At 47.6% G+C, this 27,747-nt stretch overlaps 1 protein-coding gene across 7 annotated transcripts in view; it reads left to right on the top strand.

Moving 5' to 3' along the window:
• The window catches only part of PDE8A (phosphodiesterase 8A), a 137,968-nt gene that overhangs the window by 96,086 nt on the left and 14,135 nt on the right, over positions 1–27,747 (top strand). For all 7 annotated transcript variants that reach the window (XM_060157867.1, XM_060157847.1, XM_060157876.1 and 4 more), the window contains 12 exons: positions 3,822–3,910; positions 5,531–5,582; positions 5,683–5,725; positions 10,776–10,853; positions 15,487–15,557; positions 15,831–15,995; positions 17,416–17,464; positions 17,705–17,840; positions 19,434–19,632; positions 22,841–23,058; positions 24,577–24,709; positions 27,351–27,518. In XM_060157867.1, the coding sequence (XP_060013850.1) occupies positions 3,822–3,910; positions 5,531–5,582; positions 5,683–5,725; positions 10,776–10,853; positions 15,487–15,557; positions 15,831–15,995; positions 17,416–17,464; positions 17,705–17,840; positions 19,434–19,632; positions 22,841–23,058; positions 24,577–24,709; positions 27,351–27,518 (1,401 nt within the window). The remainder of the gene's footprint in view (positions 1–3,821; positions 3,911–5,530; positions 5,583–5,682; positions 5,726–10,775; positions 10,854–15,486; positions 15,558–15,830; positions 15,996–17,415; positions 17,465–17,704; positions 17,841–19,433; positions 19,633–22,840; positions 23,059–24,576; positions 24,710–27,350; positions 27,519–27,747) is intronic.

Genomic DNA, 27,747 nt, shown 5'->3' with positions numbered 1-27,747 from the left:
GAGGTATGCCACTGGGCACCAGGTGCAAAGGGCCTCGACAGCCGGACACCTGCTCTCTAAAGTCTGTATTTGCTATGAGCAGAGAATAATTGAAAGGTTATCACATTGTCAGCCTCTGTACTGCTTTATTTCAAAAAGAAACCAGGTGGGGATATATGTATATGTATAGCTGATTCACTTTGTTATACAGCAGAAACTAACACACCCTTGTAAAGCATTTATACTCCAATAAAGATGTTTAAAAAAAAAAAAAGAAAAAGAAAAGGAACCAGGGCATTTGTTTTGCATGATTGCAAGTTCTTGGGGAGAGTGCAAAAGCTGCTGTTTGTCCTTTGTTGGTACCCTGCTGGTTCACGGGCAACACTGCAGCAGGACAGACCACTTAGCTGGGCAATTTTTTGAGGAGAAAGATATATGGCCTTTCTAATCAAGTCTCCCTCGGGAGAAGAAGGGCTTGTTGAGAATCAGCCAGCCCTTGGCAAACAATGGTACCATGGTCAGTGGAGAGAGTTCAGACACGTGCTGGGAACCAGGATGGAGCCTTTGGAAGTGGTCAGATGACCGGGAGGGGCTTTGGAATGTTAGATTCTAGGTGTCCAGCCAGTTGGATATTCTTGGGGGCAGAGGAGGAATTCTGATGATGTTCAAACAGAGAACACTGCGAACACCACTCTCTATAAACCTCCTCTGCCTGCTGTTCTCAGCCACTGGCTCCCCTTTCAGGTAAAACTGATACTATGAGGCACCTTGATTTTCAGTCCCACACTCCTGCTTCCTTCCTTCCTTTATGTATCCTTCTTGGCTCTCCTCCTGTTTCTTCTTCCCCAGGTCTTCTCTGTCAGGGCCCTAGAACCCCTGGCCTCCTATCTTCTCAGATACCTGAGCCTTATATTGCCTCTTCTCTTTTAGAAATTTTGCATTTTTTTCCCCTCAGAAACTGTCTTGCAGGGGCTGAAGGAATGTGGGCTGCTCGGCTGGCTGCCTCCGATAATGATGTGCAGTCGCAGAGCCCTTTAGCTCTTTACACCTTTTACCTTCCCCAGCTCCTGGGAAGCCAGGAGCCTTCCTCCCTCGCCGCCTCCCCTCTTCTCCCACTTTTCCCCCATCTCTTTCCTCCCAGGTTTACCAGGGCTCTTTGTCCCCTGCTGGTTCCTCAGAAAGCTCCCTTTGTTGTTGAGCATCTTTCCTGCTCTGCGTAGATGTCTCCCACCTTCCCAGTTTTAGCCCCAGTGTCTTTTCCAAGGTCTGTTTCAACATCCTGCTGTCATTTTGGTATCACCTTGTATAACGGTGATTTCCTCTCATCCCCCATTAACAAAAAGCCCGATCCCCCTCCACCTCTTCTGTCTACTGCTCGTTGACCGTCCACACAGTTGCCTGGACTTTGATTCCTGGAATAGTTTTGGTTTCTCCCTACCCTTTAGCCCCCTCCATCAAATCCATCACCAAGGCTTGATGTCTGTTGAACCCCTGCCTTTGAGGGTCCACTGCCTGGGCCTGACCGTGTTCAGAGCCCTCTTCCCACACCCTGAGACTGCGGTGGCTGAATGCAGTTAGGCCTCCCTGTCCCAGGACCCTCCACTTCTGGCCAGTCCACCCTACGCTACTGGAGATTTGTCTCACCAGATCACCACTTTGATCATGTCACTCCCTCTGTGTAGAGCTCAAGTCCCTTATCCTGGGTGCCAGGATTCCGTGATCTGACTTTGGCCTCACTTTTCCATTCAGTAAACAAAAGCCCCAAGTGTTCTTTGACTGTTTACCACCTGCCAGCACAGTGCTAGCCCCTGGGATAGGACAGCTGGATGATGATGATTTAATTCTTAAGCCAGTGGGCACACACCAAGAAGGAACTGTCTCAGTAGTCAGCGAAGTCCAGCTCGGTGCTGAGCTTGCCCCGGAGTAGAAGGGAGGTGCACGCCTCAGTGTAGTTCTGAGAGGAGCTCAGCCTGAGAGAGACAGACAGACACCTGTGTGAAACCAAACAGGCCATGTACTGGACATTTGCCGTGTGTCAGGACTTGGCTAAGAGTTTATGTGTGTTACCAGATTTAATCTTCATAACAGCATGCTAGGTAGGACTTTACTATTTTTAGGAACTGAAACTTCGATTTTTGATGTATTTTTGATAAGAAATATGATCTGTGTTAAGTGAATATTTTTTGTTTCCATTGTTGACTGGAAGACTTACAGGCAACTCTGTTATCTAAGCAAAGTCATTGGCTAAGTTGTCCTCCATTAGCTGGACCGTCCAGCGCTGGCTGACGTGGCTTCTTACACCTTGACTTGGGGTCCGGCAGCCACCCACTCTGTTCAGAAAGGATTGAAGGAGAAAATCCTGAATATGTGTTTTGAAGTGCTGGTTGATTGACCGAATCGGTCTCCCATATTTTTCCTCTCTTTTTATGTAACAGCTCTGTTGAGAGATAATTCACATGCCATACACTCCATCCATTTAAAGTGTACAGCTCAGTGGTGGTTGGTATGTTCACAGAGTTTTGCAAATACCACCTCAGTCAGCTTCCCGTATTTCTCTTGATAGTGAGCTTCAGAAGTAACTCTTAGACCTGTCTGCTGAAGCCTTCTCTGGTGGCCGCATGGGGCTGTGGACGTGGAGGACAGGCTCCAGATTCCTGCCCAGGGATCCCTGTCCAGTCCTTGCCCGATTCGGGCCCAGGCCACTCTCCCCTCAGAACTGCAGTGAGGAAGGCCCACACCTCCCTTCTGCTCCAGGGCAAGTAAGCACCTCGCTGGGCTCTTGGGCTGTTTTTTAACTTAGTCCTTTCTTGGCGCCCATTGTTTTCAGAAGGACGTCAGGAAGCCCCAGTAACCATCCTTTGCTTCTGTCAGTGTCCTGGTTTCTCTTGGATCCACTTTGCCAGAGGAGTCTGAAGATGGGATTTTACCATTATCATTTGCATGCAGGTCACCACGCCCCAAGCATAGATTTCAGAATTGACTTTGTGTAAGAGTACGGACAGGAGGCTTGAGCCAGGCTGCCATGGCGTTCCCCTTCCCACCCCGGTCAGCTTTAGCTCCTGTGGGACTCTGGAAGGTCGAGAAGGGTATGAAACACCCTGGGAGTTCAAGGTCCTACCGTGGGTTTTAGGGATTTTTCTAGCTTAAGGACCTTGGTGACTCTTGGAGAAATTCAGAACGTTTTAGGTGGTCACAAAACCCAGCTCCGTCCCACGCTTGTCTCCACCACCCTCAGAGTAGGGGAGCCACCTGTAGCCCCTGTTTGCTCGCTGTGGTCATAGCCTGGGCACACCTGCTCTCCCAGTGCAGTTCCATTCTGAAATGGCAGCTCTGGCTTTTAGGGTCTCACTTGGTTATTCTGCCTGAGCCCAGTCCTGGCTGTTACCTCATCATCCCCACCCTACCTGCAGAGGGTACACAACACAGAGGGTGGCTCCTTCTCTGCCCCAGGCTGAGACTCTCCCCCTCCCAAATGCAGGGGCAGAGGCCACACTTCCCCCCTCCACTGCGGCAGGTAGGAGTTGTGAGAGGAGGAACCTGGACGAGAAGGGTGTTCCTCGTTCATGGGCCCAGGGCCTCTCTTGCCAGCAGAAAGCCACTGAAAACATATGGCCATTTAGACTGTGGTGACCTGGCTTTTGTTGTCAGTCTAGGGAGGAGATGGACTTGGGAGCTTGAGAAAGAATTGTCCGATTACCCAAAATTGCCTTTGGGGTTGGGATGATTTTATTATCCTAATAGCTTTAGTGGCCATGGTAAAGGTGTGGAAACCTGAGGTGGAAAATGCTCTTGGGTTTATGTTTTGAACACAATGTATAATGATGTCCACATTCCATTTATAGGAATGGCAAGGAATTTGCTCTGCCAAAGAGAAGAACGGAGATAATGTACAACAAAATGTGAAGATACTACCTGTCATCGGACAGGGAGGGTAAGTGGAAAAAACGAGTACTTCAATCAACATACCATGTTCGGCTTATTGCAAAATGTGCTTTGAATACTTAAGTAAGTTGAGAACTGCATGCAGAAATTTATAAGAAAGACTTGTAACAAGGTCAGGTACCATCAAAGGATGGCCTTCCAGGGTGGCTTCCTCATGGTCACAGCCTGACTCTCCAGCTGGTGACCCAGAGCCGCCACACTCCGACAGTCTTAAGCTGTGTGAGCACATAAGAGACTAAAGTATTTCAATCTGAATGCCACTTTACTGAGCTGTGTGCTAAGAACACTCACTGGTGGACTCCCTGTGTTGAAAAGATTTTTATCTAATTTGATAGCCTATGTGTTATTTCTGCACAGAACTATCAAATTAGATAAAAGTATTTTAAATACTCTCATTTACGGAAACGCACATGAAGCAGATGTGACCACAGATTGGAAGGCAGTGTATATCAGGAGCCTGAAAATGTCATATGGTTTGTCTCAGAATCTATCTTAAATAATACGAACAGTGGCAAATTATGAACGTGAACTGTAGAATACCCAACGATAAAATACGCAACCATTAGAAATGATGATCATAGAAAATTAAATGATAGGGGAAAATGTTTTTGATAAATGCAAAAGTCAAAATGTAAAATCGTACCTAGTGTACGCGCTCAGTCATGAACATGAAAGAGGGACAAAAAGACCAGGAGGAGGTGTAGCGATGATGGTTGTAACAACTGCCGCTGTCCGTGAGCCCTTCCCTCCCTGGGCAGGCTCTCAGTGCCTGGTAGGTGTCACTTCATTTCATCCTGGCCACAGCCCCATGATGTCGGCACTGTGAGCGTCTCTGTTTGACAGACGAGGAGCCTGAGGCTTAGAGAGGTGAGGCTGGCCCAGAGTCCGGCCGCCAGCGCTCAGCGGAGCCGGGCTGCAGGCCTCTGCGTTGACCGCATGGCTCACGTGCTTGGTCACCAGGCTCTGCTGCCGGCTGGCGATTGCCTCAGGGAGACGGCTCTGTGTGGGCTCTCTGTTCTGATTCTCTGCCTTTTTATGGCCTTTCCAAATTGGGGGGGGGGGGAGATAACTGTAGGGATTGGATTATCAAGGGGAAAAGCTGAAAAATCGAAAATAACTGAGGAGAGTCAGCATCTTCTGAGAGAAGCCCCAGTTGCTTTGTTCTAGACTCGCACATTTGGCCCCAGTGTGGCCTGTGGCTGTTTCCATGAATGACTGTGAGAAGATTGTTTGCTGAAACTTGAAGAAGAGCATCAAAAGAAAGGGCTGTGAAACTGTGAAAACATGTTAAGGAATTAGAGGCTTTGGGTTGGTTAACATGTAGTACATTTTTAAAACCTAGGTACTTTTTATTGTGTGTTGTGATGACTCAGAAGGATTTTGTTGTTTTTACTGAAGAGTCAACTTCTCTTCTACAGAGACACCAGAGGATGCTTGTAGACTCTTGTTTGTTTATTGGTGGCCTTGGCCACACACAAATAGAACTGCTGTCCTCCAAGCATTGTATGTATTGTGAAAGAGAGATGCTCCTTTCGTAATGAAAAATTAGCTAGATATCCACCAGAATAGAGAGCCAGGAGAGAAATAATACATTGTTTTCTACTTGCAGAAAAATTAGACACTATGTGTCCATTGTCAGAGCATGCAATGGCAACAATAAGGTATGTAAGGAGAGCCCTTGGGACCCCAGGGACCCAGTAAGATTTCCCTTACTGTATAACTAGGCACTCAAAACTAATGTCTTCTAAAATTCATTTTTAGGCTACGAAAATAGCTGAATGTGTTCAGTCTGACACTCATACAGGTATGGTGCCCCATATTCATTCTTAGGGTTCCCTGAGCTTTTGAAAAAATAAAAAAATAAAAACAGGCCCTGCCTCTGACGAGCTTGTCTGTTGCGTAGGTGGGACTGTATTTTCCTAGCACCGTGGCAGCATTTCTCTCCCTGACTCCCAGGCTGGTTTATGAGTCAGAGGACCCGAGCACAGGTGGACGATCTGACAGGTGTCCTGGGGTGGGTCTCAGCCTGTGGGGAGAGAACTGGTCACCTCCATTGCATGAACTTATGTGAAGATGTGTTGAGTGGAGTGTGGTCTGTTGGCATGATCTGTGCTCGAAGAGGCAACTGTGTTGGTTTCAGACTACAGTGCTTTAGCAGGGATGCTTTCACCACCAGCCTACAGGGAGGTAGGTGGACCCCATCAGACCTGCCTCACGTCGTATCCGTCTCGTGAGGACTTGATGTGCTTTGGACACCATCCGCTCACCCCATGTCTACGTGACTGCAGATGTTTTTCCCTGGCCTGGAATCACCTGTTTCCTTCCAGCATATATCATGGCTTCAGCAAGCCACTTTCCTACTCTGGCCGTTACCTGTGATGGTGCAGGTCCTCTCCGGCTCCATGCCAGAGGCTCTGCTTTATAGCACCCTGCCATGCCCAGGCAGTGCTCTGGTTGCCCAGCTGGTCTGTAAGAGCCTCCAAGGAGAAGACTTTGTCTTCCATACCGTCAGCTGTTGATGGTGTGCTTTCAGCAGTACCGGCACAGTTCACTCATTCATTCTAGGAATGTTTCCCACAAGTTTTTCTGAGTGTTTGTTGTGTACAGGGCACTGTGCTGAGTGCTTAACTTACGGTGTATTTACTTGAAGCCTTGCAATAACCCAGAGGGATAGACGCTTAACAGATGAAGTTCCCTTTTTACAGATAAGGAAACTGAAAGGCTACCTAATTTGCCCAGGGATATCCATCTAGGAAGTGGGACAGTTGGCACTCAAATCCAGATGGCCAACTCCAGAAGCTCTGAAGCACATGCTGGAACAGTTCTTGTGGGCGCCCCAAGAGTAATCAGGCTTTAATCGGAAAAGAGGAGAGACATATTGACACGAAGGGACACATAGCAAGTGATAAGAAGTGATCATTAGTGGGTGAGAAAGGCAGAGGAAGAGGGAGGGGGACGTTCCAGACAGGGAGAGGTGGATTTGAGTAAGAAGATGGGTGTGAGAGGAAAAGCATTCCAGAAATACATACAGTTACTGAACAGGGAAAGTACAGAGCGTGTTCTAGAAAGAGCAAGAGCAGGGTTAGAATTCTGACTGGTATAAAAAAGGTCAGTGTGGAAGGGAGTTGGGATCGTGAAGGATCCTTAGATGCTAGGTGGGAAATCAGGATTTTCATCGGTAGGCAGAGGGAGTTTGAGGATTTTTGAGCAAGGGAATAGTATAATGACGCCTGAGCTCTAAGCTTTTAGAGCCTGTATGTAACAGATTACATGGAAGGAGGGACCAGAGACGAGAATACCAGCATTGCCATCGTGTAGAGGAGAGAAAACAGGCCAGGGCATAATCCATCCAAAACAGTGCACGGGCACCACGTGCCAGGCCACGTGACTGTCTCTGCTTGGCGAAGGCTGCTGTCTGTGCTTCTTAGCAGGGGGATGGGTAGCACAGGGGAGGAGGAGGGGGTCCGGAAGGGCCTTGCCAGCAACGTGCCAGGTTCCGGGTCGGGTGGTGCGGAGCAGGGCTTCAGCGTGTTTTACAGGTGTCCTCGTGCGCTGCCAGGGCGGGGGCTGGGCAGACCTGAAAGGAGTGTTGCTCTGGACCTGGAGAAAGTGAGCTTTCTCGGGCGCAGGAGGAGGGAGCTCCCCGTGTGCGAGGCCCCAGGGAGCCCGCGGTTGGGCAGTGGCTGGAGGCTTGGCAGTGTGGGGTCGGTGAGACCCCGAGGCGGGGGGAGGGGGTGTCCCGGTGCAGGGCAGGCCCTCCTCAAAGGCTTGGATGGTTGAGAGTGTCTGAGAAAGTTCTCTGAAAGTCTGTTCCCAGCAGAGTGACTTCGGGGCAAGTCATGCAAGAAACCTGGTTCTCTGCTTCCTCCCCCCGGGGGACCATGGTGTTGGTGTTGGGATGGAGGCTGCCCGTTCGCGGGGCTGCGGGATGGTTCCTGCTCCTCACGGCTTCTCCAGGGTCTCCTGGATTTGCCCAGCAGGCCAAGGAAACCCTGCTAACCTTCCTCTCCTAAAAAGATGGGCAGTGCGAAGGATCGCAATTTTCTGGAACAGGAAGCTGAGTGCAGACACGTGAAGTCACGGGCGGTGCTGAGCCCGAGCTGGCTCGGCGGCCGAGGCCTGTTGAGCGTTCCCTCCTGCGGCGCGCAGCTGCCTCAGGTCTCGGGTCAGTCGTGGGCGTGGAGCCCTCTCGAGGCAGGAGGGCCTGTGCGCGGGCTCCTTCAGGCTGCGGGCTGGTTGAGGGGTCTAGGTCACCCTGCCGCGAGCCCCTCGGCCCTCCCTGCAGGAGCAGCAGCCCAGCAGGTGGAGGTACCTTAAGAACCAGCTGCAGAGCTCTGCAGGGACTCAGACAGAGGAAGAGAAGCGGGCTGAACACGGCGGTCACAGGAAGGTCTGGTCTTGCCTTAGGGGAGTCACTTAAACGCTGAGTAGAAGTTCAAGCCTGCTTCGCCTCCCTCCACACCTGCCACAGCCCTGGCCTTGGGACACGTTGCTCCTTGCTTCCCTCCAGCCAGCTCTGCCCCGTCTGCGCAGGCAGCGTCCTCCTCCAGGAAGTGCCTTCCTCCTCTGCCGGCCTCCCGCTGCAAAACATGCCTCATCTCTCTGCCCCCATCCCAGAGGAGACCTGCCCCTTCCTCCTGGGGCTCCTTTTGCTCCCCAGCATCACGACTGTCACTCTTAGTTCACCCGTGTTTGTTCCCCTCCGACTACCCCCTTTGAGGGCATGGACCCTACCATATTCATCCTCACACCCCTAGCGCCTGGCTTAGAGCCTGACATGTGGTAGGTGCCCAGTAAATGTTTGTTGAGTGCCCTCGTGTCATTCACAGCTAGTGAGGAAGTCAGTCAAGTCAGTAAAGCAGGCGGTTACCAGCAATGTTGGGGGTGAGGCATTAGGGCAGGATTTCCCAGAGGTGATGATACCTGAGCTGCATCTTACCTGCATCTTCAAAGAGGATCGAGAGTTAACCAGGTGAAGGAGGCGTCAAGGGAGGGGTGCGTTCCTAGGTGGGGGTAAGCAGTTTGCACCAAGGCAGAGAGGTTTGGGAGGTGAACTAGCATATCATAAATAGTTCGTGATGGCTGGAGAGAGGAGGTCCAGATATCACAGGACTCTGGGTGCCACACTGGGGAATTTAAATCTGATCCTAAAAACAGTGATGAACCATTAAAATGTTTTAATTGGGAGAGTGATCTGATCAGATGTTTGTTTCAGAAGGATCACTTGGCTGCCTATGGAGGATGGGTCGAAGGGGGCAAAGTTGGGGCCGGTAGGACCAATGAGGGGAGGCTGTCATTATAATCCAGAGGTGGATGACAGGTGTCTGAGCCAGGACAGGGACAGAACAGGGGTAGATTAAAGAGGTGTTTAGGAGGTCGAATCCATAGATTTATCTGACCACTTGAGGGCAAGGAACAAGGAGGAGTCATGGATGACTTGTCTCCAACTTAAGCAAAAAGGTAGATGCCGTTCAGCAGCCTGGGATAAGCAGTGATTTAGGAGAAGATACTGAGTTCATTTGGGTAGTGAGCTCGTGTGAAATTCCTGAGGGTGTCCAGATGGAGGTGACGAGTGGCCAGTTAAGATGTAAGTCTGGAGCTCAGGAGAAAGGTCTGGGATTAAGACAGCAACACAGGAATTGGGAAAAGCTGTAGAAAAGGATGAGGTCTCCTGAGGAGATTGCGTTGTCTGAGAGGGAGGGCTAAGAGGACTGAACCTTTGGGAACACCAGGGGTGCTGAGGAAGAGAGAATGAATCATGATGGAAACTAGGAAGGAACAGTAAGAGATGCAAGGAAAGCCAGCGTTGGACTTGTGCAAACCAGGAGTCTCCAGGAAGCATGATCAGTTGTGTCTAGTACCACAAGTCAGGTAAGAACTGAACAGTGTCCTTCAGATACAGCAACAGGGAGGTCATCAGTGACCTTGACAAGGTCACTGCCAGTGCCCACACGGAAGAGAAGGTAGCAGATAGCAAGTGGAGAAGGTTCCGGATGGTGGGGAGGAGTACCAAGGGCCTGCCTTTGGATCCTGTTTGTGAGCAGGAATCCAGATGAGGAAGCCGGGAGAAGGCAGAGAAGACAGAAGCAGCTGCAGGTGCGGAGAGCCGAGCTCGAGCGCTGGCTGTGTGCTCACTCGTCCGCACAGCGGCTCCCAGTCTCCTCGTCTGTGAAATGGGGACAGGTTGGGGAGGCTTGCCACCACGTGTGACACGCGGCAGGTGCACAGAGGAGGGCACGAGAAGGAAGGTCAGCTTTGCCTTGTCATTGATTGGCGTGGAGTGAGGGAGAGAGGAGTCAAAGACAAGCCCTGTTTGGGCCTCGAAATGCAGTGGTGCCATCCACGGGAGGAGGGGCAGAGAAGTGTGCTCCGGACTAGTGCTCCTGTGCCACCCTCCCAGAGAGAGGCACATTCCTCCCGGGGACATTTTAGAGCTTGTATTGTAGAAAAAAATACAAAAAAAGATTTTTTTTTTCTCCCCTTGGGGCAAGGGTGGATGGAGATCAAAATTTTCCCACCACTTTATTCAATTACATAGAAATATAATAGGTGAAATTCTCTTGAGTTCATTTCTGCTAGTTTTTGCATCGTGGGACTCTGTGATTACATAATCTGGAAACTGAAAAGCACTACTTTATGACTGTACCAGGTGGGACATTTTGAGAAAGTCATCCTCCCTTAAAATGTAATTGTTCACAGCCTTTATCTCTGTGCACTCCGTTGATTTTTGTGGCTTCCTAAATGGTATTCTAATGCTTAAATTTTGTTTTTTAAAACTTTTATATTGGTAAGTTTCCTAATATGTTGTTAAAATCCCTTTGCAGAGGTAATTTATAATTTAATTGTTTCCACAGATCATCAGTCAGGCAAACATAACGACAGGAGGAAAAGCTCACTAGATGTCAGAACTGCTGCCTCTCGAACAAGCAAAGGTAGGTGACAAAGACAAGAGGAGAAAGCATGGTCCTGTGAGTGTTGAACCCATGGAGACGTGTGACACTCCCTCCCCAGTCTGATCTCTGGGTCACTGCCCCCCTCCAGCTCAGGAGAGGGAAGGGGACCCTCTAGCAGTCTGTGTCCATTTCTCCCTCACCCCCAACTCCTTTGCCAGTGGGTTCCATTCTGACCCTTTTGATGGAGTCAGGGAATAAAGAAAAAGAAAAAGATACATTTTACCGTCTGTTCTCTAGTTGATTTTTTTTTTAAATTAATTAATGTATTTATTTTTGGCTGAGTTGGGTCTTCGCTGCTCTGCATGGGCTTTTCTCTGGTTGCAGCGAGTGGGGGCTACTCTTCGTTGCGGTGTGCGGGCTTCTCATTGCAGTGGCTTCTCTTGTTGTGGAGCACGGGCTCTAGGCACACCGGGCCTTCGGTAGTTGTGGCGCGAGGACTGTAGAGCGCAGGCTCAGTAGTTGTGGCACATGGGCTTATTAGTTGCTTTGCGGCATATGGGATCTTCCCAGACCAGGGATCGAACCCACGTCCCCTGCATTGGCAGGCAGATTCTTAACCACTGCACCACCAGGGAAGTCCTCTAGTTGATTTTCTAAACTGTAACAGCAGATGTCAGTTTATCTGTTGTAATTGTATGAGTAATGCATTTGGAAGTTCTCAGCGATATATTCCATTGTGGGTTGCAGTTTGCCATGGAAGCTTACCTTTTGGTGGGGAAGTAAGTGAGCTGCATTTGGGGATGTGAAAGACTTTTCATAAGCAAATATTATTTAAGTTGTAAGTGGAATATAATTTTTTAACGCTTATGTAGATATGTGGCCTGAATGATCTAGAAGTTTTAAAAATGCAATGAAAATTATTTATAGATAGTGTGGAGGCAAATATTACTGCTAGCTATGTACTTTCTTTGACTCAGAGATGAATTGGGAAGCAATAGGGAGCTGATTGTTACTAGATAAACAGCTAAAACTTTGCAGATGTTACAGTGGAGATCCAGTGCCTCACTTCTCTCATGGGTTGGTCGTGAGGACCGGAAAATATGCCATGTGTCCCTTGCACTGAAAAGACGAAACGGATCCCACCCCTGCTGCAAGGGCAGTGAGCAAAGTGGTGTTACAGGGAAGAGTATGGACTTCGGCCTCAGCATTGCTTTGATTCAGGTCCCAGCTTCATCTACTTTCTGTGCAACCTTGGGGGTAGACGTTTGTGCTTCCATTTCCTCATCATCATATGGGGATCATTATGCTGTCCACAGAGGACCACGTAAGGATGAAATGAGTGAGCGTGGTGCCTGGCCAGGGTCGTGGCAGCAGCTGTCACCGTCCTCACTGTGGCCCTCATGGTCACGGCCCTCGGGCACAGCAGAGCAGAGGCGAGGTCACTCGTGCCCCAAACTGTCTTTACCGCCACACTCTGACTTCTGTTCATCCTTTGGATTACTTTGTCCATTTCTGTATTTTTGAGAGTTAAAACACTTTTCTTTTAATGTTTGTGGGTTTTAACTACTGTTCTTTTTAATTGACTTATAATTTACATATAATACAATTCATATTAAGTGTTGAGTTCAATAGGTTTTGACAGTGCTGTACATTGAACTGTATAGACTGTAACCACCCAGCCCAAAATAGATACAGAAAATACACACGTGCGGGCCTGCACTTGCGCACATATTTCACCACACAGAGGCATCCACTGATTTCTTGCACCATAAGTTAATTTGGCCTCTTCTTGCGCTTCATAGAAATGGAGTCGTATGGTCTGCACTGTCTGTGTGTCTGGCATCTTTCAGTCATTTTAGCGTTCTTGAGATTCATCCTTGTTGCTAGGTGCTACCGTTCTTCTTTATAGCTTGGTAGTACTCCACTGTATGACTGTGCCACAATTTGCTTTTCCATTCTGTTATTAATGGCCCTTTGTGTTCACCTTTTCACTTTGGGGCTGTTCAGAGTAAGGCTGCTGTGAATATGTTTATGCAAGTATTTTGTGTGTGTGTGGACATATGTGTTCATCTCCTACCTAGGAGTGGATTGCTGGGCCTTTGTGCAGCTGCAAACAATTCTCCAGTGTGGGTTGTACCATGTACCATCACTAACCTATGAGAGTTCCAGTTGCTCTGCATCCTCCCACACTTGGTTATACCAGTGTTCTAAACTCTAGCTATTCTACTGGATGTGGTTTTAACTTTAATTTTCCTGATGACTAATGAGGTTGAGCACCCCTTTCATATGCTTACTGGCCATTGGATATCCTCTTTTGTGACGTGAATGTTCAAATATTTTGCCCTTTTTTTTTGTTTTTTGCGGTACACGGGCCTCTCACTGTTGTGGCCTCTCCCGTTGCGGAGCACAGGCTCCAGGCATGCAGGCTCAGCAGCCATGGCTCACGGGCCCAGCCGCTCCGCAGCATGTGGGATCTTCCCGGACCGGGGCGCGAACCCGTGTCCCCTGCATCGGCAGGCGGACTCTCAACCACTGCGCCACCAGGGAAGCCCCTTTTGCCCATTTTTATCACTGGGTTGTTTATCTTTTTCTTGTTGGTTTGTAGGAATTCTTTTTATTTTCTAGATATGGATATAAGTATTCCAAATATACTGTTCTTAGTCTGTGGATTGCTTTTTCACTCTCTTAATGGGCTTTTAATGAACAGAGGTTCTTAATGAATCTTAAAGTTCATTTTATCAGTGTTTTCTGTTATAGCCAGTGCTTTTTTGTGTCCTGTTTAAGAAATCTTTCTCTATCCCAAGGTTATGAAGAATATTCCCCTATGTTTTCTTCTAGAAGCTTTATTGTTTTATCTTTCACTTGGGGTCTGTGATCCATTTCAAATTAATTTTTACATCTAGTGAAGGTAGAGATCAAAGATTAATATCCCCCCCGCCCTTACTGGGAAACCCAGCTGGCCCATCACCATGTTGAAAAACCATCTTTTGCAGTAGTATCATTATTGTAAACCAGTTGACTATAAATATATGGCCTGTTTCTGGACTCTATTTCATTGTTCTGTTAGTCCTTGCTTGCACTGATACCACGATTGATTACTACAGTCATATGGTAAGTATTGATATCTGGTAGTATAAAGTTCTTCAAGATTATCTTGGCTATTCTAGGTCCTTTGCATTTCCATATAACATTTAGAATCAGCTTGTTAGTTTACACACACACAGCTTCTTGGGAGTTTATTTGGGAGTGTCTTAAATCTATAGAACAATTTGGGGAAAATTGAAATCTCGGTAACACTGAGTCTTTCAAAATGTAAACATGCTCTTTGTCTTTATTTAGGTTGCCTTTTATTTTTTCTCAGCAATGTTTTGCATTTTCAGTGTATAAATGTTACATATCTTTTATTCCTAAATATTGATTTTTATGATGCTGTCATAATGGTGTTTATTTATTTCAGTTTCCAATTGTTTGTTGCTAGTATATAGAAATATAATTGAATTTTTATGTATTGACCTTGTACCCAGTAACCTTGATAAACTAGCTTATTGATTATAAGAGTAGCGTTTGTAGATTCTTTCACTTTCTGCATACACAGTCATGACAATCTTTATACCTTTTATTTCTTTTTCTTACTTTATTGCATTCACACTATTGTTTGGTCTTTATAAGTATATGTCACTTTCATTATATTTTTAAATGAGAACAAGTCTTTTTATGATATAGTGATAGAAGAGTGGTTTTTATTTTTGGTTTAATGACCTTGTTGGGTAAAATGGAAAGATGGCAACCGTGTGCTGATCACCAAAATTAGATTTAAGGAGTTTTGTTGGTCTCTGAAATTTAGAGCATTTGAGAGCGCCTGAGTTGGTTAATCTTGGTTGTTTCTCCTTGGGCCCCAGTTTGGTAAAATAAGGCTGACGCATCAGGCTGTGGAACAGTCTGTGGTCCTTTAAGACCTTCGGTAAACAGCATTTGGCCTGACAGTGGGGCTTTCAGGGAGAGACACAGAACACTATGTGAATATGTTTTCCTGCCAGTTCACTGCCCAGGCTTCTCCCCACCCCAAAGGAACTGGATCTTGACAGGAGCAACAAAAAAATTAACAAACTTTAGAGTCTAAGATTTGCTGCCTGCCTCACTTAAGATATTTACCTAACCCGTCTAGATTGAGCAGAACAGTGGAAAGCACCAAAGGATGCCTTGAAAAATGGAACCAGAAATTCATGTATTTCAGTTAATTGAGTTGTATTTATTGCTCCCGCCATATATGAAACAAGGAGCCTCTGTGGCATTGTCTTTCAGAACATTTTCACTCCTGGAGAGCAGCAAGCTGAATAATTATAAAGCCTTATTGTTAGAAACACAAAAAGAGGCTAACTGTTTGGCCCTGACTTGCTAGATTGTTTCCTCTGTTTTCTCTCTGGCCTGTGACCTCAGAACTTCAGTCTGTGGGTGCACGTGCAACCTAGTGCCTAGAGCTGAAGGAAGCAGAGTTGGTGATGCCAGAATCCCAGGCTTGTTAGGATGGGAAGGAAGCTCAGCGACCAGGTAGTTCTGGTCCTACCCCTTCATTGTGCAGCTGAGCACGCTGGGTGGGGCCTGGGGCGGGAAGGGAGACAGATACCCAAGGCTGTGAACACCCTGATTTCTGTATCACGTGATCTCTCCACAGTTTCCAGCCAGAGACGACGCTCCTCCACGGCCCGGATACATTCCATGAAGATTGAGGCGCCCATCACCAAGGTGAAACAGTTTGTGGTCCGTCTCCATTGAGCATGGGAGTCCCTTGTTCTCCCGGTTGATTGTTTTCAGCAAGAAGAACCACCAAGGGACCCACAGCAATAACGATGCTCCTAGTTGTATGGAGCTGCCTCGTCTGAAGAGAGAGGATGCGTGACATGAGCACTTTAACTAGCCTTAAGTTAGCGTTGAGCCCTACTGCCAGCCTGACTCTGGATTGCTTTCCCATTGTCTTTAAGATTATGAAACTCAGGTCGTTTTCTTTCTGTATTATAGGCAATCAATATCATCAGTGCTGCCCAGGAAAGCAGTCCCATGCCTGTGACAGAAGCCTTAGATCGTGTGCTGGAAATTCTAAGAACCACTGAATTATATTCACCACAATTCGATGCTAAGGACGATGATCCTCATGCCATCGACCTTGTTGGGGGCTTAATGTCTGTAAGTGTATTTGACCAGGCTGCTGGCTAGATCCTGCTGTTCTCATTTGTTTTCTCAGGTTATTTGTTTACGTGCTGGCCTACACAGCGCTCTTTGTGTGTGGGGCTCAGTCAAGGCCTAAACCCTCCATTGCTGCCCTCTGGCCGAGCCATCACCCACCTGCTGCCTGCCGCCCAGGGGGACCACAGCTTGAAGCAGAGAAGGGAGGAGCACATTCTAGACAGCTAGCTAGTTTTAAGATTTTGAAGATGGGCAGAAAAGAAAAATTTATGAAATATTTCATACCATATTACAAAACGGAATGACTGTCTATGTCTAAAGAGGCACCAGGGGGACTTCCCTGGTGGTCCAGTGGTTAGCACTCCATGCTTCCGTTGCAGAGGGCATGGGTTCGATCCCTGGTCCAGGAACTAAGATTCCCACAAGCCGCACAGCGTGGCGCCACCCCCCAACCCCCCCCCCAAAAAAAAGAGGCACCAGTGAATGGGGCGTGGTTTCCCTCTAGAGCATCCTATACAGATTTGGTGACTTCATGGGAAGGAAGGCCTTGGAACCATTTCATTAGAAGGAGGCTTTATACCATGGGCTCTTGAGGGGTCTAGATGCCTCCTCCACCCCATCTAGTACAGAGGCCTTACAGGGGAAGAACAACTTGGTGGAAAACAGATCATTCCATTGCCATCTGTCACCTTTTTTGTCTTGGTGACAAAATTCAGAAGTAAAAATTCATCCCCCCTCCTAATTCCTGCTTTCTAAAGTCACTTGATTTCATAAAAATAAGGTTTTAAGCAAAAATCAGTTGGGTAGAGGGTTCCCAGCGATGATGATGTCTAGTTGTGGTCTTGTCTGTTTGAGACAGAGGCTCCTCCAGCCTGTAGGTGAGGGGGTGGGGAGAAAGGATGAGGGGCGGGGTGGGATAGTGCCCGGGGGTGAGGGGTGAAGGGAGGCAGCATGGGGAGAAAGCACCGCAGGGCTGAGGAGAGGGGCCCCTCCGGGGCTTGGGGGTGGAGCAAGGGTGCTTAGAGAGCAGGGAAGAATCTAGTTTTCTTGAGGAAGGCTGGTGTCCACGAGCGTTGAGGAGGGTGGCAGGAAACGGGGGGAAAGGGTTGAGGGCAGAGGGGCGTCATCCGGTCCTGAGTGCCAGCAGGACGCTGGGCTCTGGGAAGTCTCCCAAGCTCGCCGTCCTGGTGATGCCCCTACCCCCGAGTTGAGCAGGTCCGTGCAGCGTCAGGCTGTGTGCTCCTGGGTGAGTGACTGAGCTCGGGGTTGGCCGCAGAGGTGAGCACAGGGAAGCCTCGGCATGCACTGATGGGGAGGGCTGCCCGCAGCGTCCTCTGGGGCCCGCTGTCCTGGGGGTTTCAAGGAGTACAGAATAGCTGTACTTTCTCTTTCTTTCTCTTCTTTCCTTGATTTTTATCAGGACGTTTTTCGAAGACCATCCAGGAATGAGTATGTTCTTTCAACAAAAAGTAAGTTTCTCCTTTTTAGTTTTTTGGACCACTATTACTATTATAGCCATGCTTAAGTGATGAAAATAATTTTTTCAGGTAAAAGTTTTAAGATAATTTTTTTTTATCAGAAGTTTTTCGGTGTATCATCAAAAATGAGAAACAAAGCAACCGTCCCCTGAAGCAGAACTGTTCTCCCTAAGGAACAGTTAATGCTGTAAAGCCTCTTAATTTTGTTCTCCGAATCACATCACTTTGCAGACCTTCAGCAGGCTTCCAGCAGTGTGATCACCCCCACCTCCCTTCACGACATCCCATCACAGATAACTCAGGCCATGGAAAATGAGGAATCCTGGGACTTTGATATTTTTGAACTGGAGGCTGCCACTCATAAAAGGTGAGTCCACGTGGAGCTCGGCAGACAGAGAGCTTGATTCCAAGGGCCGGTGTGGAGAAAGCCACCCAAGGAGTATGGTTTCTGCACAGAGCCAGTCCCTGGTCAGGGAGGAGGCTCAGGAAAGCACAGCAGGGCAGCAGGTGCCCTGAGTCACCAGGGCCTAGGCCTCAACGAGGGGATCAGTGAGAAGCCAAGGGGAGTCTGCCTGGCTGTGACTTCCGCAGAGAGAGCAAGCGTGAAATTGAGCAAGTGATTTAACCTCTCCAAATAGCAGAGGTTTTTTTTTCTGTAAAATATGGTTATTAATTTCTCCTGTAGGTAGTGGTATGTTGAGATAGCAGCAAAGAGCCCCACTCAGAGCCTAGAACTAAAAATTAGAAATACACAAACATACACATTGTTAAGAGCTGTCCCCAGATCTTGGTTGCTGTGTTGGTGACAGGCATGGGGACACCCCAAACTCCAGCCATCCTGATCTGAACGTGGTCACCGAGAGTAGGGTGGGATTGGGATTTTACCTTCAATTTTGTACCTTGCTGGAGAAGAACAGTCAAGCAAAGGCGTGTGGTTGGCTTGACACACAGGAAAGGGTGTCCCAGCCTGCTGCCAGCCAGCGTTAACCTTCAGGAGGGTGAGGTCCGGACCCTGGCAGACAGAAGGCCACTGCAGGAGAGGGGTGCTCTGCTGGCCGTGGGATAACTCATCGGGTCTCATCCCAGTCTGGGTGATGGTCCCCAAGCCAGCCCCTACCCTTGGCTCATATGCTCACAGTGAGTCGACCCTCTAAAACATTCTGTGTCCAGGTACCCCACACAGCCAAGGACTGTAGAAAAGAATATGCCCGTGGCAAACAGAGCTTTGGGTACCTGGTTTACATACTGGTACGTTGTATTCGTGTGAACCTGGGACAAGGCAGGTCTGTTCAAGTCCTGTGAGCCCGACCACCTCTGGATACTGCCTCAGCAGAGCCAAGTTTCTTGATCTTCCAAGCAAAGGCCAGGTGCTGGATGAAGGTGACTTCTCAAGGAAGGGCCTGATTTGCTGGCCAGTTCGTCACCTTGTCTGGGGAAACCTCCTCATACTGTAACACCCACTTCCAGATTGTCGAGACCGTCACATGACATGTGACAGCCTCTGGCTCATAGGCTGTCATCAGGAACTGTTGTTTTCTCCCACATGGGACATCTGGCCAATGACATAGGTCCAGCAGGTCCAAAGGAGAGGATAGGGTTTAAGGTGGAACAGGTTTAGCCTGGCAGCATGTTGATTTGAAGACTCTACTAGTGTCAGTAGGAGTCTGCATCAGGAAGGGCAGGGGGAACAAACCTCGCCCCAGCCAGTGGGGCGCACCAGGTGAATGAATGCTCCCAGAATTGGAGCTGGGCCCCACCCAAAGGTTGGCATTGGCTACCAGGAGAGAGGACAACAGAGCGCCACCCGCGTGCCACCCGCGTGCCACCTGCACAGGCTCCACTCTGCTGCCCTGCGCACCCTCTGAAGCCTGGCTCGGGTTTGCTTGTTGGGTCTGAGTAGATCCAACACTTTGCCTGTTTCTTTGCTTTGTTTTAACACTGTGGATGTCTTTCTCTGTAGGCCTTTGATTTATCTTGGTCTCAAAATATTTGCTCGCTTTGGAGTCTGTGAAGTCTTAAAATGCTCTGAGACAACGCTGAGATCCTGGCTGCAAATTATCGAAGCCAATTATCATGCTTCTAACCCCTACCACAATTCTACACATTCTGCCGACGTGCTTCACGCCACTGCCTATTTTCTCTGCGGGGAGAGGATAAAGGTGAGCTGTGTTTGTGCTCCACGCTTAACAGGCAGGAGCAGTGGGGCGGGCTGCTGTGCAGTGTCACTGCTCAGGAGGGCCCGGCACGGGTGCAGCCTGGCCCGGGAAAGGGGCGGCCACAGGAGAAGTCAGGCAGGAGGCCACGCTGTGGCTCTGGGGAGTTGATAATGATTTCATGACATGACCCCAGCCATTCCTGGAAGAATAAGGAGCAGGGTTCGTTCTCCGGGGAGGAAGCCAGCAAGAACAGGAGAAGGCTGTTTTTCTGAGGGGTCTTACTCTGACCTTGCAGGCAAGGTTGGATATGGCCCCTTTAGGGCCCCCCGCATCCCTCAGAGTCAGCGGGGTTTGAGACCAAGTTCATCATCTTTGCCCAGCACTGCTCCCACCCAGGGTCACCTGCCTGGCCCAGAGTCCCATCATCCCAGCAGATACCCATGTCAGAAGCCTGGGGTCATCTTCAGTTCTCTCCTCTCCTCCAGCCCCCAGCACCTGGTAGGTCATCTGACCTTGCTGACTACAACCCCTAAGTGTTCTCAGAATCGTCTTCTCCTCGCAACGCCCCTGCCGCCGTCCCGGTCAGGGCCCCGTCATTTGTCGTCTAGATGGTGCCAAACAAGAACTCCTGGCTGCCCGGCCTCCTAGGGAACTCGCTCTGACCATATGGGTCCCAGGAGCAGCCTCCCATCTCCCACAGGATTTAAGCTTCAAACCCCACAGATGGTGTGCACCGCTCGCAACACGCAGGCCGTGTTTGGGCTGTGCTGAGCCACTTTAGTTTCTAACGCTCCTGCCCTTGACATGCCGGTCCCTTTGCTGGTGCCGGCTTCCCTCACATCTCCCCCTGCCCTTCAGGAATCAACACCAGCCTTCATTCCTCTAGGAAGCCCTCCCTGGGGCACCCTCCTCCGTGTCCCCACACCCTCCTGGGTACCCTCCTGATTGTACCGTCCACTTCACTTGGACGGCAGGCTCCTTTCGTAGCCCAGTGCCTGTCCTGCGCCATCTCGTCGGCGCAGGGGAGGAAGGGCGAGGCTCCTAGCATCAGGTGCAGTGGCCACTGGCACCTACTGGGGGCCGTTCACAACTGGCCCAGGGTCTGCCTGGGGGCCATGTAGCAGCTTTAGCTCCAGCTTTGAGGCCATAGGGGGATGGGAGTAGGTCCCAGTAAGGAGGGCGTCACGGGAGAAAGGTTCCATTCAGGGAGTGTTACTCACCGCCCACTCCCAAACGAAGCTTCCTTAGAAAGCCTTTGCACGTTGTCAATTATTTCATTGGGGAAATTTTCGAAGCAGCAACTAGACCTTCACTGATTTGCCAAAGTACTTGTGTTATTTCCTTCAGCATCCATCATAAAATGGCACAGAGGGTCCAGGGAGCTCTAGTGCGTGGCCATTTCACTTTCAGAAGTATTGTATACTTTAGAGCAGATGAATCAAACTGTTGGTTTTGTACCTAAGGAAACAGGGCCTCGGGAGGAATGAGACAGCGAGGCATCACTGCCTGATGTCCTGGCATCTGAGGAAGGCCACATGGTGGCCAGGACCAGCCCTGGCAGTCAGCAGAGTGAGGGCCAGTGCATCCCAGTCCCACTACCTCATCTGTACCTGCGACTAGTTAGTTGTAGGGAGGAGAGCAGCGTGCGGGGATGATTCCAGCACGTGGACGTGTTGAGTCACTCCCCACCCTGAAATCCTATCTTCTCAGAGCTGGGTCTCCCATTTGCGCTTTCTCTTTCCCTCTAGTTTGGTTTTTCGGGTTTTGTTGTTGTTGTTGTTGTTTTAATAACAACAGACTGTAGGCATAATAAGAGTCCAGAGAGAGGGCTGTTTTTATAAAGCATGAAGACAAATGGCAGAGGAGAGATGTCTGTGTCGATATGGTTCAGCATATAAAGACAACCTAACTTTTGCTGTAATTTATTGATTTTGAACTCCTCTATAGATAACATGCAAATATATATTCAGAAAGCTAACTTATTAATTTTTAATAGCATTTATTGATATAATTCACATCATAAAATTCACCCATTTAAAGATAAAACTGTTGAATTTCAATTTAAATAAATTTTACAAGACTGATTTATTAGATACACACCTTGTTTTCAAGTGTTTGTAGAATATTTCCAAAAATGATCTTATACTAGGACACAATTACTGTCTTGATAAACTTCAAAATTTCATAGTCTATATTTTCTAACCACAACAAAAACTAGAATTTAATAACTAAAAGTTAAATAAAAAATGTCAGTCACTACAAATGAGAAAATATTTCAAACAATTTAGGGATAAGCAAGGAAACAAAGCCAAAAATAAGTTTAGAAAACAACAAAATGAGAAGCCTATGTATCAAAACCTATAAAATGGGAAGAGCAAAGTGATAATCCAGAATGATTCTTTGAAACAGCAAGAGAATTAAGTTCTAGCCAAACTAATCAAAAACACAGTAAACACAGAAATACACGCATTTGAAATGGAGATTAATAGAAGAAAGTACCATACACTTCTGTACTTAGAGTTTTAAATCAAACTAATGCTGGAAGTAGAAAACCAAGAGAGAGGTCAGTACCATGGGAGTTGTTTTTAAACTATCAACTAATTTCTTCAAAACCTGGCTCCTGACCCAGATGGACAGGTGAGTTCTTTAGCCCTCTAAGGAATTTTTCCATGTTACATAAACCGTTTCAAAGTCTTGAAAAAGATGGAAAACGTCCAGATCATTTTACAGAGTCACAAAACCCTGAAATCAACCTGACAAAGGTAGCAGCAGAAGGGGGGAGAAAACTATAGACCAATCCCCAGTTAATGTAAGAGATGCATAACTTAAAAAATTATTTCTCTCTTTTATTCAGTAATACTAGTTTATGTTGGTCTAAGTCAATATCTCAGACTAAAGGCCTTTTTTTGTGATGGGTCTAGAGACAGACTTTCTGAGGAGGTGACTCCTGTCTGTTGAGGACACCCTGTGTCTTGGTAAGTCCTTAACTTGTGTGAGACTGAGAATCAGATAATGTTTCCTAATAAACATGCAAAGATGAAACTGTGTCTGAGTGGAGATGGGAAAACTGAGTTTGCTCAACATTATGCTTTTCTCAGAAATCCGAAATATCCTTACCTTAAAGTAATAGGGCAGAAAGAAAACTACTACCCAGAAGGCTACCTTGCTTTCAATGCCTTGCCCCAATTTTTAAATGATCTCTTGTTTTCAGCAAACTTTAGATCCACTTGATGAGGTCACTGCCCTCATTGCAGCCACTGTCCATGACCTGGACCACCCCGGGAGAACCAACTCCTTCCTGTGCAATGCTGGGAGTGAGCTGGCCATTCTGTATAACGACACTGCTGTGCTCGAGAGACACCACGCGGCCTTGGCCTTCCAGCTGACCGCTGGTGATGATAAATGCAACATCTTTAAAAACATGGAGAGGTAAGAACAACGAGTTGGAAAGTATGTTTCCTCTCTCATTTTTTTAAAAACAATTTTATTAAGATATAATTCATGTACTCTACAGTTCACCCGTTTAAAGTGTACAGTGGTTTTTCTTCTATTCAGAGTTGTGTGACCATCACTACAGTCGAAATTTAGAACATTTCCATCACCTCGCAAAAGAACCTCGAGCTCATTGGCAGTCTCTCCCCATTCCCCCCTCAACTCCCACAGCTCTAGGTCTGCTTTCCCTCTCCATAGATTTGCCAGTTCTGCACACTTCATATAAATGGAAGCATCCCCAATACGTGTCTTTTGTGTCTGGCTTCTTTCACTCAGCACGATGTTTTCAAGGTTCAGTTCCTTTGTGTCTTGACATTCCAAGACGACAAAGTATAAGGCAGACACCTCGAGAGACCCAGAGAAGCTGTCACCTTACATCTCTGCCTGGAAGACTCCACTCTGCCCAGCAGACGTCTCGTCGTTGTCTCTGTTCACACGTCACTTCTTTGCGGAAGCCTTCCCTGACCCCTCACATTAATTGTTCAGTCCCAGGTTCCTTCGTTTGCCTGATTCTGGTTTGACTGTTAAGCGCTGTAAGATCACAGTGTCATATGTCTTCTCTTCCTCACTGTGCCCTCAGTGTCTAGTGTGGGGCCTGATAACTGTTAGGTGGAAGAAGTGATCTGTCATGAGGAACACTTACCAATTTGGATTTTTAAGGAAGGCTTTTAAACTTTTAAGGGATTTAAAAAATAACTCCCTTTTGCCATGTTTTAGAATTTCATACGTGGACTTAAAGTTAGTTTATTCATAGTTGCCTGTATGTATATCAGTTACCTCTGGAAAAATTCACAAGACCCTGGTAACTTTGGTTGTCTCCAGGGAAAGGAGCAGCGTAGCTGGGGCTGAATGGAGATGGCAGTTTATGTACCTTTTGAATTTTTAATTATATCATTTCCATTCTCAAAAAATAAAAACTTTAAAGTAATTAAATAAAAACAAGGGCTGGAGGAAGAGGTAATCAAGTATGCCCTGTGATTCTCTCAGCTTTCAGAAGGTCTACCCTCTACGTTTCTGGGCACTAAAATTATTGGGTCTCAAGGTTCCTCTGTATAGAGTACATTCTTCATAACCCAGACCTCCGTCTTCATTCAGAGAGCTGTCTTCATTCAGAGAGCTGGCTTTGGTCACCCCTGCTGCATTCCATCTTTTTTTATCTTAAGAACTATGTGCTTTTTACTTCAGAACGACACCACCATGAACATTGTGTCTATAGTCTTACCCATAAGCTTCTGATTTTAACTTCTGTTCAGGTTCCCCTTGCTAACAGCAATCTAGGCAGTAAAACCTTTAACTTCCACATTCTTTTAAAGTATGCCCTGCCACTGACTTCCAGTGCATTAGAATTTTAGCCACAGTGGACATGTGTCCTAGATAATAGCTTGTTTTCAGGAACATCTGTCTGGTCTGGATCAGTAACCGGCAGCAGCCTCTCTCGTTTGTTGTCTGAAACAGGAATGACTACCGGATGCTGCGCCAGAGTATTATCGACATGGTCTTAGCCACAGAAATGACAAAGCACTTTGAGCACGTCAACAAATTTGTCAACAGCATCAACAAGCCCTTGGCAGCATTAGAGGAAGATGGGGTAAGCGAGCTGGTTGCAAAGGGAGCCTGTGTTTGGGGCCCTTATTCCTATGTGTTGTGGGGAAGCATGGGCCTAGGATATCACGAGTGTTATCATTACCCCCATTGGGCTCACTGAATTTCATTTCCATTGGTTAAAAAGTTAAAGTACAAAAACTTGGAAGGAAAAAAAAATAGGATATACAAAAATAGATATGAAAACTCTGAAGGGAGGGTCAGGTTTTAGATAAACTACCTTTAGATGGGTGGGCCATTCCTGAGCCCTTTCTCAACAGTTGCCCCCTTCCCCTCTTCTTGCGCATTTTGGGGTCCGTTGGAGCCCATGAGGTCTCTCACCAGCCACGCCCTGCCGTGCATATTCTGTGGTAGCAGCAGCTGTCCTCTGTTGGTCTATGTCAGAGGAGGGTGGGGTTGGGAAGGATTCGGTATTTGGACCACAAGGGTGACATTATCGTTGCTCCTCATTTTTGGATTTGAGGCATGGAGCCCAGAACAACTTCCTGGCAAGGAGAACATTAACCCTTTCCCCAGGCAGGAGACCACGGCTGAGGAAGCAGCCCAGTCTGAGTTCTCATCCTAGTTCTCCTTCACCACTTCCTTGTCTGTAGAATGGGTATAACAGGTCTCAAGGCATAGGACTGATGGGCATGGCACTGAATAGATGGTATCTGTTATACTAGATTCAAGGTGAGAGCAGCACCTAGAGAACATGCTCTTCTCATGAACCCTCTGAGGCCCACATGCCTGCCCTACCACCCCATGTGCACTGAACATCTCGGCATCAGCTCACAGCCTTTTCCACATTCCTCCTCCCCAGCGCCTGTCACCACGCACAGGGATGACTTATCCTCAGGCTAGGATGACAGCTCCTTGAATTCTAACTCTACTTCTGCAACTCATGTGTTAGGCCATGGCTTTTGACTATCCCTGGCTTTCTAGCTTATTACCCTTCACCCTTGTTCCTGTTTCACCTGATTGGAAACCTGTTGAGAACTCTGCTCCCTTCACCCTTCCCTGTTCTCCAGTTTGTCAGTCTGCCTTTGACTTCACTCCCTTCCCAAGGACTTGCAGAGCAGAGGCACCCACACCAGCCTCTCACTGACTCATGCCCTGCCATCCTGGAGAGGGCTGGTTATTGCCTGGGCTACTGCTCCTGGCTGACCCCATTCCCACAGAAAGAAACCACATACCTCGTAGACTTGGGTTTCCTCCATCTATTCTGGGTTTCCTCCATCTATTCTGGGAAGTTCCTAGACTTAGCTGAGTTTTCCATTCCACTTGACAGTCAGCGTTTCTCATCTCTTTTGTCGGTACTTGGAGTTACTTCTGAGAGACTGGAAATCAGTATCCAGTGGGTCAGAGCAGGGACAAAGTATCATGAAAGAAAATGGTTTCCAGCTGGCAGTACTGTAGTCAGTGTAGTCACACACCTGAAGAGAGAAGGGTCAGCACAAACATGGTTGGCAGTGGGAAACAAGGAGAACTACTGAGGACACTCGCAGTGTCCACTCTGGCGCTCTCCAGGAGACTAGGCAGCCTGGGCTCGGGATGCCTCCTACCCATCTTGATGGTAGATCTGTCCCCACTGAGACAGGATCATCAGGCCTTCTTAGACTACTGTGACTACGCACAGAAATCACATGACCGACTCCTGGAAAGTTGCCCGATGGGCACAGGATCAGAATGAGGAGATGCTTGCTCATGCCTCTTACCATGTTCTTTGCCCCAGGACTCCCTCTTCCAATCTGCATTTGCTTCAGGGGGCCAATAAGCAGAGAGTCCCTCACACCCTGGATTGAGATTCCATATCCAGAGGGGCTCCTTGTGAATCAGATAGCATGTGGTACTGTGAATAGACAGAATCCAGGACTAAAGGCAGAACTTAGGTTCTTACCCTGGCTCAGCTGGGTAGCTTTGGATAAGTTTCTTCACCTCTCAGAGTCCCAGGGTTCTCATCTGTAAAATGTAATAGTGTAAATAATACTGATTTTCATGCCTACCACAGGACCTTTTTGTGAGTGCAGACCAAAAGAGAATGACTAAGTCCTCTGTACACCATAAGATGTTAGGGCAGTGTTGAGGACGTATCACTGTATCTGACACAGCCTCGGTACACGGACAGCTAGTTCCCAAGATCATACCTCTCACAGAGCTAGGTGATTGGATATTGGCATGTGAGAAGCAGAGCCCCTGGTGGACTATAAGATGCTTTGTTATGAGGGCAGAGAAATCTTTTATTTTTCAGTTCACTCTGTTTTTTAGTGAATATAATAAAAGATAAAGCCAGTCTTTTGAGTGCTTACCAAGGGAGCATGATAGACATAATAGAACAGAAAGAAAAGGTAACTGTGAGAAACAGAGTGAGAGGAAGAGCCAAAAAGAAGAGGAAAGGCAGATACGCCAACCTCCAGCGCTACCCTCTACTTCTGGGTCCTGCTGGAATCTCACTAGGCCTTGGTTTTCCCGTTTGTAGAGTAAGGGGCCAAGCTCAATCCGCAGAGTATCGTCAGCACTGTTTTGTGAGATCCTAACTTGTAGATCCTGGGCAGTGCCTTACCGTGGTTACAGTGGGACCGCAGGAGTAAACCGGCTTGGTACCTGGGGCCCCATTTTGATTGCTTTGAATTCCACTCATGTTTTAGGAAACTGATAAAAATCAAGAAGCCATAATCACTATGCTCAGAACTCCAGACAACCGCAGTTTGATCAAACGAATGCTGATTAAGTGTGCTGATGTGTCCAATCCCTGCCGACCCCTGGAGCAGTGCATTGAGTGGGCCGCACGTATCTCAGAAGAATATTTTTCTCAGGTAAGATGCAGCTTCTTAATTCCTTAAGTAAAAGAGAGAGAAACACCATAAGGACTGTAAGAAGTAATGGACTTAAAACTAGGAAGTAGAGTTCTAAATGCAATCCTGTCCTTGAAGAACATTGCCTGTATTACAGGCTTACTGGTTATAATTCTTTTAGTTTTCCCTTGTCTGAAAATGTATTTTATTTTGCCTTCATTCTTGCCAGATATTTTCACTGGATATTTGA

Source organism: Lagenorhynchus albirostris, chromosome 1, assembly GCF_949774975.1.
Source record: "Lagenorhynchus albirostris chromosome 1, mLagAlb1.1, whole genome shotgun sequence".
NCBI classification, from domain to species: Eukaryota; Metazoa; Chordata; class Mammalia; order Artiodactyla; family Delphinidae; genus Lagenorhynchus; species Lagenorhynchus albirostris.
Note: the sequence above shows the minus strand (reverse complement) of the source record. Positions and strands in the feature narration are given on the sequence as shown.